Source organism: Rhinolophus ferrumequinum, chromosome 13 (genome assembly GCF_004115265.2).
Source record: "Rhinolophus ferrumequinum isolate MPI-CBG mRhiFer1 chromosome 13, mRhiFer1_v1.p, whole genome shotgun sequence".
Classification (NCBI taxonomy): domain Eukaryota; kingdom Metazoa; phylum Chordata; class Mammalia; order Chiroptera; family Rhinolophidae; genus Rhinolophus; species Rhinolophus ferrumequinum.
This window is the reverse complement of record NC_046296.1, coordinates 4,535,536-4,552,380: the sequence shown is the minus strand read 5'-3', so window position 1 is coordinate 4,552,380 and position 16,845 is coordinate 4,535,536. Positions and strand designations below refer to the sequence as shown.

The 16,845-nt window shown below is 36.3% G+C and overlaps 1 protein-coding gene across 6 annotated transcripts in view; it reads right to left on the bottom strand.

The window, feature by feature from the left end:
- AFF3 (ALF transcription elongation factor 3) overlaps positions 1–16,845 on the bottom strand; it is a 538,469-nt gene that overhangs the window by 158,653 nt on the left and 362,971 nt on the right. For all 6 annotated transcript variants that reach the window (XM_033124714.1, XM_033124718.1, XM_033124715.1 and 3 more), the window contains one exon: positions 6,502–6,538. In XM_033124714.1, the coding sequence (XP_032980605.1) occupies positions 6,502–6,538 (37 nt within the window). The remainder of the gene's footprint in view (positions 1–6,501; positions 6,539–16,845) is intronic.

The following is a 16,845-nucleotide window of genomic DNA, read 5'->3' as shown; positions in this document are numbered from 1 at the left end:
TATTACATACTCTGTACAACCATACCTTTCCTTCCACGTAGCCAAGATTTAAAATATTTATATTCTGTTCGGTAATTATTAATGAGTCATTCATTAATATTAACTAATAATTTAATTTCTAGAATTGCCAATAGGCTGCTTAGACAAATTATAAACCAGTAACAGAATTTACAATACTATAACAATATAAATATTAGTCAGAAAGAAGTGGGACTGGACCTGTACAGAAGGGAACGTCACTAAACCTGAATGAAAGCGACTGTTCCCGGCACTTAGGTCATATGGATTCTCATTCTTAATTTCGTCAGGCCACAGGTTACTCTGTCTCAGTAAAGGCTATGCTTTTCCTAAAAATATGTTCAACAGAACATGCATTTATTGTATATAAAAATGCATCTGTTCATAAAAATGTATATATACAGTTTTAAAACATTAAACTGGGTTAACTGTGAAAACACCTTCTGGGCCAGCAATGGGGCACTGCCAAGAAATAACCCAGAAGTCTTTGAGTTTGGTCCTAATCCTGCCCTCCCCACTAATGATCTAGTAAAGGAATTTCATGCTAATCATTCTCTTTCTCTTCTTGTTAATTTTACCACCCATGTATTTATTAGTAAATATTCTTCAGTTGTTTTTCTGATTGTGAAATTTATACGAATGGAATCATACTGTATGTATTCTTCTGAGGCTTACTTCTGTCCCTCGACGATGTTTTTTAGATCCAGCCATCATATTATGTAGCTTTGGTCTGTTCATCCTCACTGCTGTACATTTTATTAAAAATCTGCCATGATTTTCTTATTCATTCTACTCCTGGTGGACATTTAGGTTTTCCCCACTTTAAATGACACAATCATCAATATTTGTGAATATTCTTTCTCATGCACATGTTAGGAGTTCTGGACCACAGGGCTTACACATGTCCAACTTTACCAGGGAATCCTGAGCTGGCTTCCAAATTCACTTACGATCAACCTTTGAAAGTTTTTCTAATTTAATAGTGCAAAGTGCAATTTAAGTGTAGTGTTTGCATTTTTCTGAGTACCAGTGAGGTAGATATTTTGTGTTTGCTCTTCTGTGACATTCCTTCTCATTTTTTAAAAAGCATTTTTGTAATTTTTCTTTAACTCACAGAAGCACTCTATTGTCTTGATACAAATCTTTTCACACACACACACACTTCAAATAACTTTCCCAGTGTGAGTCTTTTTACTTTTTCTGGTACCTGTGGATGATTATAAGTTCTCAAATTTCATGCACGTGAATTTATCAATATTTTTCTTTATTTGATACTTTTTTGTGCTTTATTTAAGAAGCACACCAGAAAGATGTTCTATATTGTCTTTTGAAAGTGTATAATTTTACTTGTTCACATTTAGGTCTTTACCTAGATATAGTTTTTGTATGTGATGTGGGGTAGTTAACTTTATTTTACTTGTTATGGATAACCAATTATTCTGGTAATATCTACTGAGAAACCCACTGTTTCTCCATTGGTCTACATCATCAGCTCTGTCATGAATCTAGTTTTCATATATTTGTGGGTTTGTTTTTAGGTCCTATATTCTCTTCCATTGCTCAATTCACCTGTTACTGTCTGTATTACTTAACTAAAAATATTTACTTATTAATTTTTAATATTGTTAAGGCAAGGCCCCAACCTTGTTTTTCTTCAGGACTGTCTGAGCTTTTTTGGGCCCTTTGCTCTATGAAATACATTTGAGAATCACCTTGTCAGTTTCCACGTACACTAAAGTGAAGTTATAATTTCACTGTCAGCTGGCTCCCATTGCTGCAGTTGAGAAGTCAAATGGAAGTTTAATTGTTGCTTCTCTGAAGGTATTAAAAGATATTTTAAGATTTTTTTCTGTATCTATGTGGTTTACAGATTAGCTGTAATACATTTAGTATGGACTTTCTTATTTATCCTGCTTGATACTTATTGGGTTTCTTGAATCTGTGGGTTCGTGTCTCAATTCTAAAAAAAATTTCCAGCTGTTATCTTCCTTAATACTTCCTCTGTTCCCCTCTCACTTTCTAAAATTCTACTTAAATCTGTTAAATTGTCTCACTTTATCCCCCATGTTTCTTAACTTCCATTTCATATTTTTCATTTCTGTCTCTCTAGGCTGCATTCTAGATAATTTCTTAATTTCAATTTCCCAATGCAGTTTTCCCGAACTATGTCTAATCTACTGTTTAACCTGACCAAGAAAATTTTAATTTCCGTTGTTATTTTTTCATTTCTAGAGGTTCTGATTAGTATAATCCTTCTTTAAATTTCCTTGTTTTTAACCACATTCTTAATCCTCTCATTTCTGGAAGTTAAAGTAAGCATTCTTATTTTATACTCTGGGCTTATTTTATATTTTGATATTTGAAGTCCTGACAGGTCTATCTACTTCTCTGCTGTCTGTTGTTTTTCCTTGCTCTTGTTCATGGTCTCCTGTTTCCTTACATATAGTGTTTCTGATAATGGGTTAAGCATTCTTCTTGGAATTATAGTCCTATTATTATTTATTCTTCTTCATTTTCTTTTTCTGGTATTCCTATTAGCTGGATTTTTTCCTTTCCACCTTGATTGATCTTCCACGTATCTTAACTTCCTTTCATATTTTCCATCTGTCTTTTGGTTTATATTCAGAAAAAATGTTTTCAACCTTATATTTTATGTTTTAGAATTCAGCTATTACTAATTTCCATTAAATTTTTAAAATTTTGTTGACCATACTTTTAATTCTCCAGTGCTCATTTGCTCTGTAACTGCTTCTTTTTCACACCAATCTGTCTCTTTTAATTTAATACAAATAATTTCAAATGTTTCTGAAGACCATAATTACACTTGAAATTTTTTTCTTCTGTTCCTTGAATTAAGTAGATTTCTTCTGGAGTCCCTCTTTCTCTTCGATGCTCATTGGTTATATATTTATATTTTTGAATGATAACAGGTTGGTTAACAAAGGTAATTGGTGAGGATTTCCTGTATTAGTAAATTGATCTCTTTTTCTAACACACATCTCCTTTGTAGGGAAGGGCTGATTAGAGCTCTTTATAAATGGACAGAGTGTGTTAACTGGGAGACTTCATTTAGGGTTCAGAAGAGAGGGCTCAAAGCAAGCTGGAAGGCGGACACAAGGGGAATTGTGGGGTCTGAGATGGTTCTATTTCTTGCTCTGAGTTCTGGTTCTATGACTTTTAATAACTGTGAAATTTATAGAGGTGTACTCATAATTTGCATACTTTTTTGTACGTATATCATATATCAATAAAATGTTTATTAAAAAAAATATAAGCTGGGAGCCCTCACCCTCTGACACCCCCCCCCCAAAAAAATAGGAAGCACTTTACTCTGGGTGTGTAGCATTTTTATTTCCTTCTTGAAACAAGTTATCTCTCTTCTACTACTCGTATGTCTGTTTTTAAGGTCTGGTATTATCTCAGAATATTGTGCTTCTCTCTTAGATATCAGCTCCCAAGTAGGACTTCTAGTCAACTGTTTACTTTCTTAGCAAGCATTCTGTTTTTGGGTGTTTTTTTTTTGCGGGGGGGCATGGGGCTGGAGGGAGAGGAAAAGCAGACTGAAAGCTCTGTATGAGAACCAGCTAGGATGGGGATGGAGGGACCATAGGTGGAAGAACAGCCCAGGTGCCCCATTGCTGCCTGCACTCCATGCCTCTTCTCTGTGGGTGGAGTGGAAATCTGAAGTCTCTCTTGGAGCTAGTTCCTATTTGTTTCATTATTTTCTTTTTCAGGGTCATGACCGTCCCTGCTAAGGATTATTTAATAGGAGGTCCTATATACTCTGTTTTCCAGAAACTCAACTGACTTTCTGGTTTGTTGATGCATCCCTTTCTGTTCTCTGTTCTGTTATAGATTTACTTCTATTATCATAGTTTATGGTTATTTAAATGGGGATTCTGAAGAGAGAGAAGAAATGCTTATGCTTAGTCTGCTACTTGAACAGGATAGTCTTAAAACTTTAACAAAATGTAGACACACATCACCTATTTTAATATTTAAGTTTCTCAATGCTTAGTAAGCTTCCATTTTATAACGTTAAACTAAAGTAACCAGTGATTCAGCAAACTGACTAAAGTATCTCTTAAAAGATTTGGATGAAAAATAATTTTCTGTTTCATTTATACACTTTTCTTTTAGTATCTCTATAGCATAGCTCTCTAATTTCAAAAAGGAAAAACAGCACTGACCTAAAGCAGTGAAAACTAGTTAATCAATCCACACTACACATTTGGTGTTTGGTTTTCTCTGGAGTCCCGTTTTCTTCTATTTCCTACATATTTACTAGAGTCATGGTTCCAAAAATTGCAATGATTCCAAACCCCATACAAGAAACAGCACAGGAAATGCTGGTGGGTCCAGCTCTCCTCAAGTTTCAAATGTGCTCTAACCTACAGCATGCTTGGATTTTTAAATAGTATATTACCTTTACATAGGTGTGCTTGGCTTTTGGGAAAAGACCTATTTAAAAAAGGAAACAAAAAATCCCAAAACACAAAAAACTAAAAACAAACCAAAAAAAACCCCTTAGGCCCAGAAAAGAGAAAGACAATCACAGATTTCCTTAGGCGATGAAATGCCAGAGGGCTTTAGACCACAAGGCAGGTGCCACCTCACATTCCACAGAAGACGGGTCTGCTTTTTACATCATCTAAATTGCAGTTTAAGCATGTGAATGTGATGGCATACTACAAAAGTATGCCGGGTACATACAAAAATCACAGAGTACAGTTCTTGGACAAGAATTCAATCTCACACTGAGGTGACAGAAGCCACTTTCTTGGGGTCAAGGTAATGGGATGGAAAGCCTGTTTTCTTTGGGCAGTAATCCCCAAATTCCAATCCTAGCTGTCATTTTTTAGCCATGTGACCTTAGGCTAGTTGTTAACCTCAGAATCTCATTTTCCTCATGTGCAAAACAGGGATGATAATGTCTACCTTACACAGCCATTATTGGAATTAAGTGAAATAACATACACCAAGGGGCTGGCACCTGGAAGAGACTCAACAGCGATTTCCTTTGTTCTTTATGTCAAAAAACTCCAAGCTGAGAGAACGTACATTTATTCACCTATTGGAATCTCCCTTTACCCTGAGCCGTTTCAATAAAAATGGAAAGGAACAGTGAGGAAAGTAAGAGCAATTTTTCAGTGTGTTCTAGTCTTTACATATGCTGCTGACGCTACACATCTCATGACTTAACCATGCATGTCTTCATTCTACTGAATTTATTATTTTCTTTAGATTTCAAGTCCCTTGGTATTTCTCCTCTTTACCGGCGCCTGTGCTCACAGCAAATTCCAACAGAGAGTGAGATGAGTAAGTGATACTGCTTATGCATCATTATGCCATCATCCCCGTACCCTGACCTTTCTTTAGCTGTGCATGAAAAGTCTGGGGCTTCCTAACACATGTGTCTGGATGTCTTTCCCCCTCAACCCTTCTGCCCTCACAGGACTCAGTGGGTGAACCTCAGTTCTGAAGACACACCGACTAGCTCAGAGTGATTTTCATGTTCAAACATAGCTTTGTAACTGGCAAAGGGTGCTCTCAGCTGACGAGCTGGTCATAGGCTAACAAAGCCAGGCTTTGTGGATGTCTTTCATGACACGAATGGGGTAGCTTATGCATTTTTAATGCTCAAGAAACATTAATACCAATTAGCCGTGCCAAAGAAGAGAATTAAAACACTATGTCACGGAATGATAACATCCTCTCTTTGACGATGAAGCCGGCATATTTTAATAGATACTGGATTCAATAAAGAATCCCTTCCTAGACACTTCAGTCTGTCTGTCTTTGGAAGAGGGCATGGTATCTTCATGGATTCTAAGGCCATTAATCTTGAGGTCTTCTGATTGGTTCTCTTTACTCACTCATTTTCTTTCGATTTAGATACTGTGTTTCCCCAAAAATAAGACCTAGCCGGACCATCAGCTCTAATGCGTTTTTTGGAGCAAAAATTAATATAAGACTCGGTATTATATTATACCCAGTCTTATATTATATTAAAATAAGACTGGGTATTATATTATATTGTAAGAACTGGTCTTATATTATATTAAAATAATACTGGGTCTTATATTAATTTTTGCTCCAAGAGACACGTTAGAGCTGATGGTCTGGCTAGGTCTTATTTTCGGGGAAACACGGTAACTCATTAGTTGCCTTTAAAAAGTTTTTCCCTTCTACATGTACCAGAGACAGCTATGGTGAAGTATGATGTCCCTTTCTCCTGGGATTGCTTTGAAATTCACCATTTCATATTTTGGCCCTCCTTCCCATGAATGAAGACGGAGGAACACTCAAGGTCACCATGGATCTTATTCATCTGGGCAGTAATTGAACAAATGGCCCTCTTTCCCGCCACTTGATTATGTTTTTCAGTGAAATTCTTTTAAACCAACTGCCTATTGCATGCATCTCCCCTCCTCGTCCCTTTCACCCCCCACATAGAAAGCTGGAGAGAGAAGTTTTTCTTACTTGGATTATTGTGTCCGGAGGAAACGAGCTGAGAGTCCTAAAAGAAGAAGAAATATCAATTAATTTTCTTACTCTGACTTTCAAAATCGAAGTTGAATGTGAGATACATTCCTGGGCACTCATAACTTCATCACTGATCAGGTACTGTACTGAGAAACTCACACGAATGCGCTCGTCCAACAGTTCTGGTAATACAGCTTACAACCACTTCCCTTTTGTTTTATGGACTTTTTGTTTTGCTTATTGAGTGAAATTCACATATGATTAGCTCCTTTAAAGTGAATGATTCAGTGGCATTTTAGTACATTCACAATGTCGTACAACCATCACTTCTATGTAGTTGCAAAATACTTCCACCATTCCAAAGTAAAGGTCCTTACCCATGAAGCAGTGTCCCTGCGTTGTCCCCTCCCTTTGGTCCCTGGCAACCACTAAGCTGCATCCTATCCCTATGAATTTATCCATTCTGGACATTTCATAGCAGCAGAATCATATAATATGTGGCCTTCTTTCACTTAGAGTGTGTTAGAGGTTCATCCATGTCATACCATGTATCAAAACTTCATTCATTTTTATGACCGAATACTATTCCACTGTGTGTAAACTCCAGTTCGTGTATCCATCCATCTGTAAATGGACATGTGGCTGCTTCCACCTGTCAGTGACTATGAACAGTGCTACCATGAATGCATGTGCACGTGCACTTGTTTGAGTCCTTGTTTTTAGTGCTTTTGGGTAGGAGTGAAATTGTGAGGTCACATGGTAATTTTATGTTAAACTTTTGGAGGAACTGCCAAACTGTTTTCCACGATGGTCGAATCATTTTGCATTTCTACTAGCAATGTATGAGGGTTCCAATTACTCCACATCCTCACTAATATTTGTTATTTTCTGTCTTAATTTAAAAAATTTTATGATAGCCATCCTAGTGGATGTGAAGTGGTTTCTGATTGTGGTTTTGATTTGTATTTCCCTAATGACTAAGGATACTGAGCATGTTTTCTCTTTTCAACTATGACTCTTGGGAAAAAAAAGCAGAATAAAGCATCTTTATTGAGGTATAAATGATATAACATAAACTGTACATATTTAAAGTATACAATTTGATAATAAGCATCTTTAAAAGAATGCTACTATGATTGTCTTGACTCAAGGATAGCTCCATCTTACTAAGTAGCACTTATCATTCAAACAAAAGTAGTATCTATTCATTAAAGAAAATTCAGAGAAATAGGAAAGTATAAAAAAGTTATCTGTAATCCCATTTCTAAGGTTAATGTGAGGCTTTTGGTCTCCCAGTGTCATTTATGAAGTGTGTTTCATCCTGCAGTCATGAGAACCAATGGGAGAACCACCACTTCTGGTTACTTAGAAGAATATTTAAAGATAAGAGTTTATTCTTCTCCATCTTTAAATCCTGAATTCCCCAAGACTGAACTCTTGTATGGTAGATGGGAATCCTTAAACTTCTTAATATGTGGTCTATTTAGCTGGGAATTAAAGTTTGTCCAAATCATTTTGCTGAAGACAGAAATAACTAAGCTCACTGGTATCCGAGAAAGCCCTTCAATGAAGCACCACAGTAAATACTGTATTTCATCAAACGGAACACGCCATCAAAATTGTATGAGGCTGCATTATCTCATGTACTACTAGGAAGGATAACTGCTACCAATTGATTGTAAGATGCCACCAACTGTAAAATAAATCCTGATTTTAGGGAACTTAAAATGTGAAAAAATATGCACCTTAGGTCAATAAAATACAGTTGTTCTTAAGCCCTGGTGTTGACAGAGGATGGCACTTATATTGTGAGGGTGTTACTTAAAAATGGCTTTTTGGAACCATTTGAGAACTGGACCATTCATACTTCTCCTTGTTTACCTACCCATCCATCTTTAGAGCTATAAAAGGCAAGAAATAGAAATATATCTTCTCTTATTTTCAGACCCCATAGCCAACCAATTACTATAGGAAAAAGAACCCCATTTGGTATGGTCTCCCTTCACTTCCACAATCACTTTCTTCTCAATCTTTTTCTGTAAAGCTCAAAACTGCTGAAACAAGATAATTTACAATGAATTTCAATGCTTATTTTGAGGCAATGCTCAACATGAAGTTTTAGTCCAAACATTTGGTGGTACTTTTTGAGCATGCTAGTAACCCAAAGAGGGAGCTAAACTTCCCAATTTCAAAGTACTTCCCTTCACACCTGCTGTCTTTCATGCTCCTTCTGGGGCACAAAGAGAAAGGCAAGAGGATTCTTTCCCATAACAATGGTAGAATTCTTCTGTATAACGCTTGAAAATTAATCAGCAAGAATAGTTTCAGACCAGGTCTAACCCCACCAGATTCAGAGTCCATTGCCATGTGAAATGTTTGTAAGATGCCATTCAGCTTGCCTATATGCCTTCTGAGGATGACAACAGTTCTACCATTTTGAGTTCCTTTATTTGCATTTCAAAACTAATGAGATCGCTACAGAAATGAAAAGAAAAGGGCAAAGCAAATTTTTTTCCTTCATTGGAATACCTGATAATGGCAGCCAATTTAAAGGAGTTATGCCTTCTTTTCTTTACCAAATTCAATTACTTTTGAGATTTGAAGAATGAGGCAGTCATGTCTGGTAGTATCTGTCTAGCGAACAGTGACTCCAAATTAAGTCTTCAGAGAATAAAAAAAAAATCCAAGTTCAGTAACAATTGACTTTACTATATATTATGTCCTTCAATACCCAGACAAATTGGGGAACTTCTCGGAAGTATTTAGCTAATTAATTTAGTGGTACTGGCAACTAAGATTGCACAGTTAAATCGACTTTCCTTGTGAGGTCAAATTACCCCTTTAATCTTAATAAAGGCTTAATTTCATTATTTATTGGTCATCTAGGAGATTTTGCCCCTCCGATTCCATAAACAATTCTAGCTCCTGCACAATAGCAATAGAATGATAATTTCAAACGTTAATAATCTAATTAAGGAAACGGTGAGTTTCCAGTTGTCAGAATACTAATTAGTTGAGATTCAGGTTGAAAGAAGTACTCTGTGTGTCAAAATTAATGACAGTCTTTGTAGTAGGCAGAATAAGGGCCCCCAAAGATGTCCCTATCCTCATTTCTGGACCCTGTGAATATTAACTCTCATGGCAAAAAAGGGGTTTGCAGGCGTGATTAAGTTAATGCTTTTGAGATGGGAGATTATCCTGGTTTATCTAGGTAGACACAACAAAGGTCCATAAAAGGAAAAGGAGGCAGGAGAGTCAGGGAAGATGTGATTAGGAAGGGAGAAGTTAGAGTGACAGGTAACAAGGGCAGCCTCTAGATGCTGAGAAAGGGAAGAAAAGTTCTCCCCTGGAGCCTTCAGAGGGAACACAGCTCTGCCAACACCTTCATTTCAGCCCAGTGAAAATGATTTTAGACCTCTGACGTCCAGAGTTGTAAAATAATAAATTTGTGTTGCCTTCACTCATTAAATTTGTGGTAATCTGTTTTAGCAAAAGACATTAACGCAGCCTTATTTCATTTGTACAAATTACTTATTGGGAGCTTTTTGAAAGAAAAGCATTAAAATCATGCAATTGTTCCTACATTTTGTAAAATTATTCTTTCTTTCTTGGGCAAGGCAAAAAGATCTAAAAGTGAAATAGCTCCGTACAAATCGTATAGAAGTCCTAAAGAAGACACATTTTTCATTTAAATTTGAAATTCTATGCCCTATATGATAGTTAACAATGTAACTTTTGGGGTGGAAAGTAAGATACTTGTAACTTTCTGCCTTGAAAAATGAACTTTCATACTAATGATTTGAGGATGTGAATATCACCTGAGGAGTGAAGTTATTGCTTAAACTTAATTATTTACATTCAACAAAACAAATTTGCACAATCCTTTTGGAAAAGTCACAATCAAATATGTCTTGGGATATACACTCAATTATATCAGAAAACGTACTTACATCACGGATATGTTTACAGAACAAAAATGCTTATCTGACTGTACTTTAGGTTAAGCCATTATTTTGGCCAGATTATGTACAAAAATTGTAAGGATTATTGCATTGTATTTTAAGTATGGGATGCCATCGAAAAGCTTCGAATACAAAAGTGACAAGAGATGATTTATGTTTTAAAACGATTTAAAAACTATTGTGTGGAGAACAGGTTGTGTATTAGGGGCTAAGGTGAATGGCTGCAGAACTGTTATAGTCCAGGCTAGAGGTGGTGATGGTTGGAATAGAATGGTACATGGAGCAAGTGCGGAAACAGGGGGACCAGTTAGGAGGTCTTACAATAATTTATGCAAGAGATGATGGTGGTTTAAACCAAGGTTAGGTAGCATGATGGTGGAGGGGAGCATTTAGACTCAGGATATATTATGAAAGCAGTGTAGACATGGGTTCATGATGGGTGGGATGTGTAGCATGAAGAAAGAGTCAAGGAAGATATACTGGATTGAACAATGTTCCCCAAAAGCTCATGTCCACTCAGAATTTGTGAATTTGACCTTATATGGATATAGGGTCTTTGCAGGCCACACTAGATTTCAGTAGGTCCTCCATCTAACGACTGGTGTCCTTCCAAGAGAAGAGACATTTGGACACAGAGACACACAGAAGGAAGACAGTGATGTGAACGTATTGGCAGAAATCGGAGTGATGCAGCTACAGGCCGAGAAATGTGACAATCACCAAAGCTGGAAGAGGCCAGGAAGGATTCTACCCTAGAGCCTTCAGAGGGCGTGGCCCTGCTGACACCCTGACCTCAGACTTCTGGATCCCAGAACTGTAAGAGAGTACATTTCTTTTATTGTTAAGCTACTGGTTTGTGTACGTTGGCACAGGTGCCCTACAAAACTAATACAGATGGCTCCAAGGCTGGTGGCCTGAGCCAACGGCAAAGATGGAGGAGTTACTTACTGAGAACACTGGGACAGGTCTGTGTGGGGCTTAAAAGCTCAGCTTTTGTATCCAACTGGAGATGTTTGTGAGATATGCAAGAGGAGAGGCTGAATAGGGAACTAGAAATACAAGTATGGAGTTGGGGGATGCAGAAGGGGCTAGAGATACGAATTTCGAAGTCATCAGCTTGGCATACAGAGTATTTAAGTCCTAGATGAGATCACCAAGAAGAGAACAAACACAGAGAGGAGTGGGAGGACTCAAGACAAGTGCAGAAAAAGTCTATTACAAACTTTACATCAAGAATGGACTAAAAACCTGCTAGAACACAAATCCTAGCAAAACAATAAATACACTTTAAAAAGAGGAAGACTTGAGACACAGAAACAATGAATGAATCAAAAAGCTAACAAATAATTGTCGAGGCCTGACGGTAAAAAACAGTCATAACAACAATAATTTGAAATTTGAAATATTGTAGATAATGTCAAACTGAGAGATGGTGGTGGCGGAGACAAAAGTAAAACTGGGGGGTGGGGGTAAGGGGGAAGGTGAGGGGATTAGAAAACAGTCAGTAACCACAAGATGGCCACGGGGTTTTGAAAATTAATCTGGGGAACGTAATCAATAATGTTGTAAAGTTTTTGTAGGGTATCCGATGGACACGTGTCCCATTTGGGAGACCATCCAGGGATGATGTAGATGCCTGATCACTGCACTGTACACCTGAAGCTGAACAATAATGAATGCCAACTATAATATTGTGTGTGTGTGTATATATATATATATATATATATATATATATATATATATATGTATATATGTATGTATACACTTACAAGAGGCGGAGTACAGCATTGGGAGGGGAGACAGTGGAAATGGGATGGCTGGGTGCGATGTCAGAGAGAGAGTGGATGGGGGCAGGGGGGGTCCACAGCGTGAGGGATATAAATGATAAACGTCTAAGTATTACTTTGTCTTGTGCACCTGAAACTAATTAAAAAAAAAAAAAAGTAAAACTGTTTCATATTTGGGGATAGGAGGTAGGTACTGATTAATTATAGGCATTGGTAAGAATAAGTTTCAATAGGTTCGTATATTAAAATTTTAAAAGAAATTACTATATTGCCTTTAAAATTATTATGAGTATTATATTTATATTATATATACATTTGAAAACATAATATTATGTGTATTTTTGAAAAAGGAACAAAGAAAGATGAATTAAGCTAAGAAGAGGTAGAAAATCTGAATATGCCAATAGGCATAGCAGAAAATGAGTGAGTTAAAGATCTATTCTTAAAAGAAAATTCTACTTACAATAAGTTATATGAATCAACTACATCTGATACCTTTCAGGAGGGAAAAATTGGCATGTTATATATAAACTGTCCCAGAATACAGAAAACGGTAGAAAGCTAATGAATTCATTACAAGAGGCTATTTCATTCCTAATATTGAAACTGAACAAGCATACACAGAAAGATAACTAGTTTCAAGTTCATTTATGAAGACAGGAGTAGAATTCCTAAATTAAACACAGGTATATTAAGTCCAAAAGTGTATTAAATGAACAATATGCCATCTGTAAGGAAATTAATCATAGGACTTTACAGGTGATTAAAAAAACTCAGACAATGTAATTATTGATGCAATTTTCTGCATTAACAGATTAAAGAAAAAAACTATGCATATCTCAACAAAAGCTGAATAAACAATTGAACTAAACTCAAATGTGTTCCATTTATACATATTTGGAAAACAGATCAATGATTGCCAGTGATTGGGGTGTGGAAGGGGCTGACTACAGAGTGTCCGAGACAACCTGGGTGCTGATGAAATGCTTCTGTAGCTTGACTGTGAAAGTCTCAGGAGCATGGGTGTCTGTCAAAACCTGCAGGATACTAAAAAGGGTGAATTTTACTGTTTGTAAATTATACCTTAATTTTAAAAAACGAAATGGAAATTCAATCCTTTAAAATGTTCAGAAAACTAGGAAGAGAAGGAAGCTACCTCGGCTGGACACAGAGTAACACCCTGGAATCATCTTCCTTAATATCAGAGATAAGGCAAAGACGCAGAGGTTCTAGCAGACCCAGTAAGAGGAATAAAATGGAACAAGTTATTTGCAGAATTCTTTACGACTTCTCAATTCACTCAGAGCAGAGCAGCAGAGTGAAGCCCCAAGTCCTTTCAGCGGCCTTACAGTCCCTATAGGTGATGCTGCATTTATTTCTGTGTTATTTCTGTTCCTTGCTAGGTTTGCTGTACCCTGGCCCCACTGGCCTTGCTGTTCTTCACACATCCTGGCATGCTCCTGCCTCAGGGAGCTTTCTTTCTCTTCCATCTACCTGGAACTCTCCTCCTCCAGGTGTCTGCATGACTTGCTTCCTCCCTTCCTTCAGGGAGTTGCTCAAATGCTGTCTCTGCAGGAAAGTTCTTCTTAAGGTCTCTATTGAAAATTCATCCATTCCCAGTCCCCATCAGCATTCATTATCTTCTTTTCTTGATTTCTTTTTCTTCAGTACACGTCATCATCTACCATGTTATATATTTTACTGCTATTCATTCTATTTTCCCTTATTTGAAAAATATAAGGTCACCAAAAAACCTACTAAAACCAAAAGGAGTTCAGTAAGGAGGTATATGAAACCCAATAATTTTCCTTCACACCATCAGGGACTAATTAGAAAACATAAAAACTAAAAAAAAAGCTCACTTAAAGAGAAAAGTAAGCAAATATTTTTAAATATCTGAGGATGAGCTAAGAACCGACGTGAAAGACCTACATGAAAAAGAAATATGTTTACTTAAGGACATGAAAGAAGACCTGAAAAAAAAAAGGAGATATTCCCAATTCCTGGACAGGAAGATGACCCTGTTACATGGATACACTTTCTTAAAGTTGGAGACCAGATAAATTCCAAAAAGAATTCCCAGAGGATTTTTATATGGAGCAACAGGTCATCAGGATGATTCTTAAACTGATCTGGAAGAGGAAAATGTAAAATAGGCAGGCAGGACTTTTGGAAAATAAAGCGGGAGCTTGGCCTGACCACATGTATATATAGGCCCCAAATTATCCACAGTTTAAACTAGGAGTCATCCAACCATGGCCCAGAGGCCGAATATAGCCCACCCTTTGTTTTGTTTTAAGCAATTTCATGGCTTTTAGCATACTCAGAGTTTACCACCATAATGAATATTAGAACATTTTCATCACCTGAAGAAGAAATCCTTTACCCTTGAGCTATCACTCAACCCCACTTCCCCACCCCTGAGCTGTAAGCAACCACTAATCTATTCTCTGTCTCTCTATTTTTGCCTATTCTGGACATTTCAAACATATGAAATCATATAATGTGTGGTTATTTGTGACTGGTTTATTTCACTTTCACTTAGCATAACGTTTTCCAGGTTCGTCCATATTGTATCAGGTATGAGCACTTCATTCTGTTTTATGCCTGAAAAATATTCCATTGTAAGGATGTATCACTTTTGTTTATCCATTCATCAGTTGATGGACATTTGTGTTGTTTCCACTCACTGGCTATTATAAATACTGCTGTGAACATGGGTATATAGTTTTTGTGTAGACATGTGTTCTCATCTCTTGGGTATATACCTAGGAGTGGAATTGCTGGGTCATATGTTAATGCAATGTTTGAGGAACTGCCTGAATGTTTTTCACAGAGGCCGCACCATTTTAGGATCCACCAGCACTTGCTATAGGGTTCCAATTTTTCCACACCCTTGCTAACAATGGTTGTTATCTGTTTTGATTTTAGCCACTTAAGTAGGTGTGAAACATTATCTCATGGTGGGTTTGTTTTGCATTTCACTAATGATTAATGACAGTGATAGTATCTTTTCATATACTTATTAGCCATTTGTAGATCTTTGGAGAAATGTTTGGAGAATGTTTGCCCATTCTTAAAATGGGTATTCCTTTTATTGTTGAATTATGAGTTCTTTAAACATTATGCCACCATCTGTTTCTATAAATAAAATTTTATTTGAACTTGGCCATATTCCTTCAGTTACGTATTGTCAACAGAGCCCAAACTATTTACTATTTGATCCTTTATAAAAAAAGTTTGTCTACCTTTGATTTAAACAATGAGTTACTGGGAAAGAAGTAGGTAAATATACTGAAAAAACAGCATAGACAGTCTGGAAACAAATCTATGTATTTATAAGAAATTCACTTGATACAGGTAGTATTTCAAAACAGTGAGGAGAAATACAGGCTAAGTTGTTAATAGTGTTATAATAACTTACTAACCATTGAGAAGAATAAAACTAGAATCTTATGTTATATCATCCACACACACAAAAAGCTTTAAAACCTAAACCGCAAAACTATAAAAGACTTAGAATAGAGAGAACATTATTAGAATGTTAGGGTAGGGAAGGTGTTCTTTTTTCTGACATAAAAATCAAACACTTTGCTAGTATAAAAGGTATATAAATCAAGTTACAAGAAAATAGTTGTACCATATATATTAGACACATGAGTAAGATATAAGGAGCTCCTACCAATTATTTTTTAAAAAGTGGCAATGGACAGGAACAGGAAAGTTGCAAAGGAAAAATGGTCAATGCTCAAACTCAGAAGAAATTGGACAAATGCAAATGAAAACAATGATATACCAGATTTTCATACAGAAACAAGGATAAAAAACCAGATACTGTCATACACTGGCAAAGATGCATCAAAAGGACTCTTGAAACACAGTCAAGGGTAAATATGGCCTCCAGCACCACAGTTCCTGTTCAGGGCATCAGGACTACAGACATTCAGTAACAGGCATACAAAGGCACCTACAAAACATGTTCGTTGGAACAGTGTTTGTGATAGCAATCAACTGGAAGCAATCTGAATGCCCATCAAACGGAGCTTGATTTAATACATTACAGCCAACTCATACCATGAAATATTTTGCTGCTGTTAAGAAGAATGAAGAAAATACATATTCACTTGGAAAGCTCTCCAAATATACTTCATTGAGGGAAATAAAAATGAACTCGTAGAATGGAAGTTATTCATTGCGATAATTATAATAACTATTTCGATAATTCACTGTAAAAAATGGTGATATTAATATTTTGCAATGATATTTATGAATTGTGGAAGAAAAATAACTCTTAGAAAAATTCTTTTAGAACTATAATCTATGAATTTTAAAAACTGCATATGCACATATATGCATATAATGCACAGAGAAATGGCTGAAATTGTACACACCAAACTCTTGATAGTAATCTCTGAGCAGGGAAATAAAACCTGGATGCGAGTGCTGGGGATTTTCATATTTTGCTCCTTTATTTGCATAATTTCGTCTTTATAATGAATATGTAGTTATGTTAGTTGGTTAAAAAAATCAAATAAAAACTATGACTCATTTATAATTTAAATATATTTTGTGGCTTATTTTTTATGTGCTCG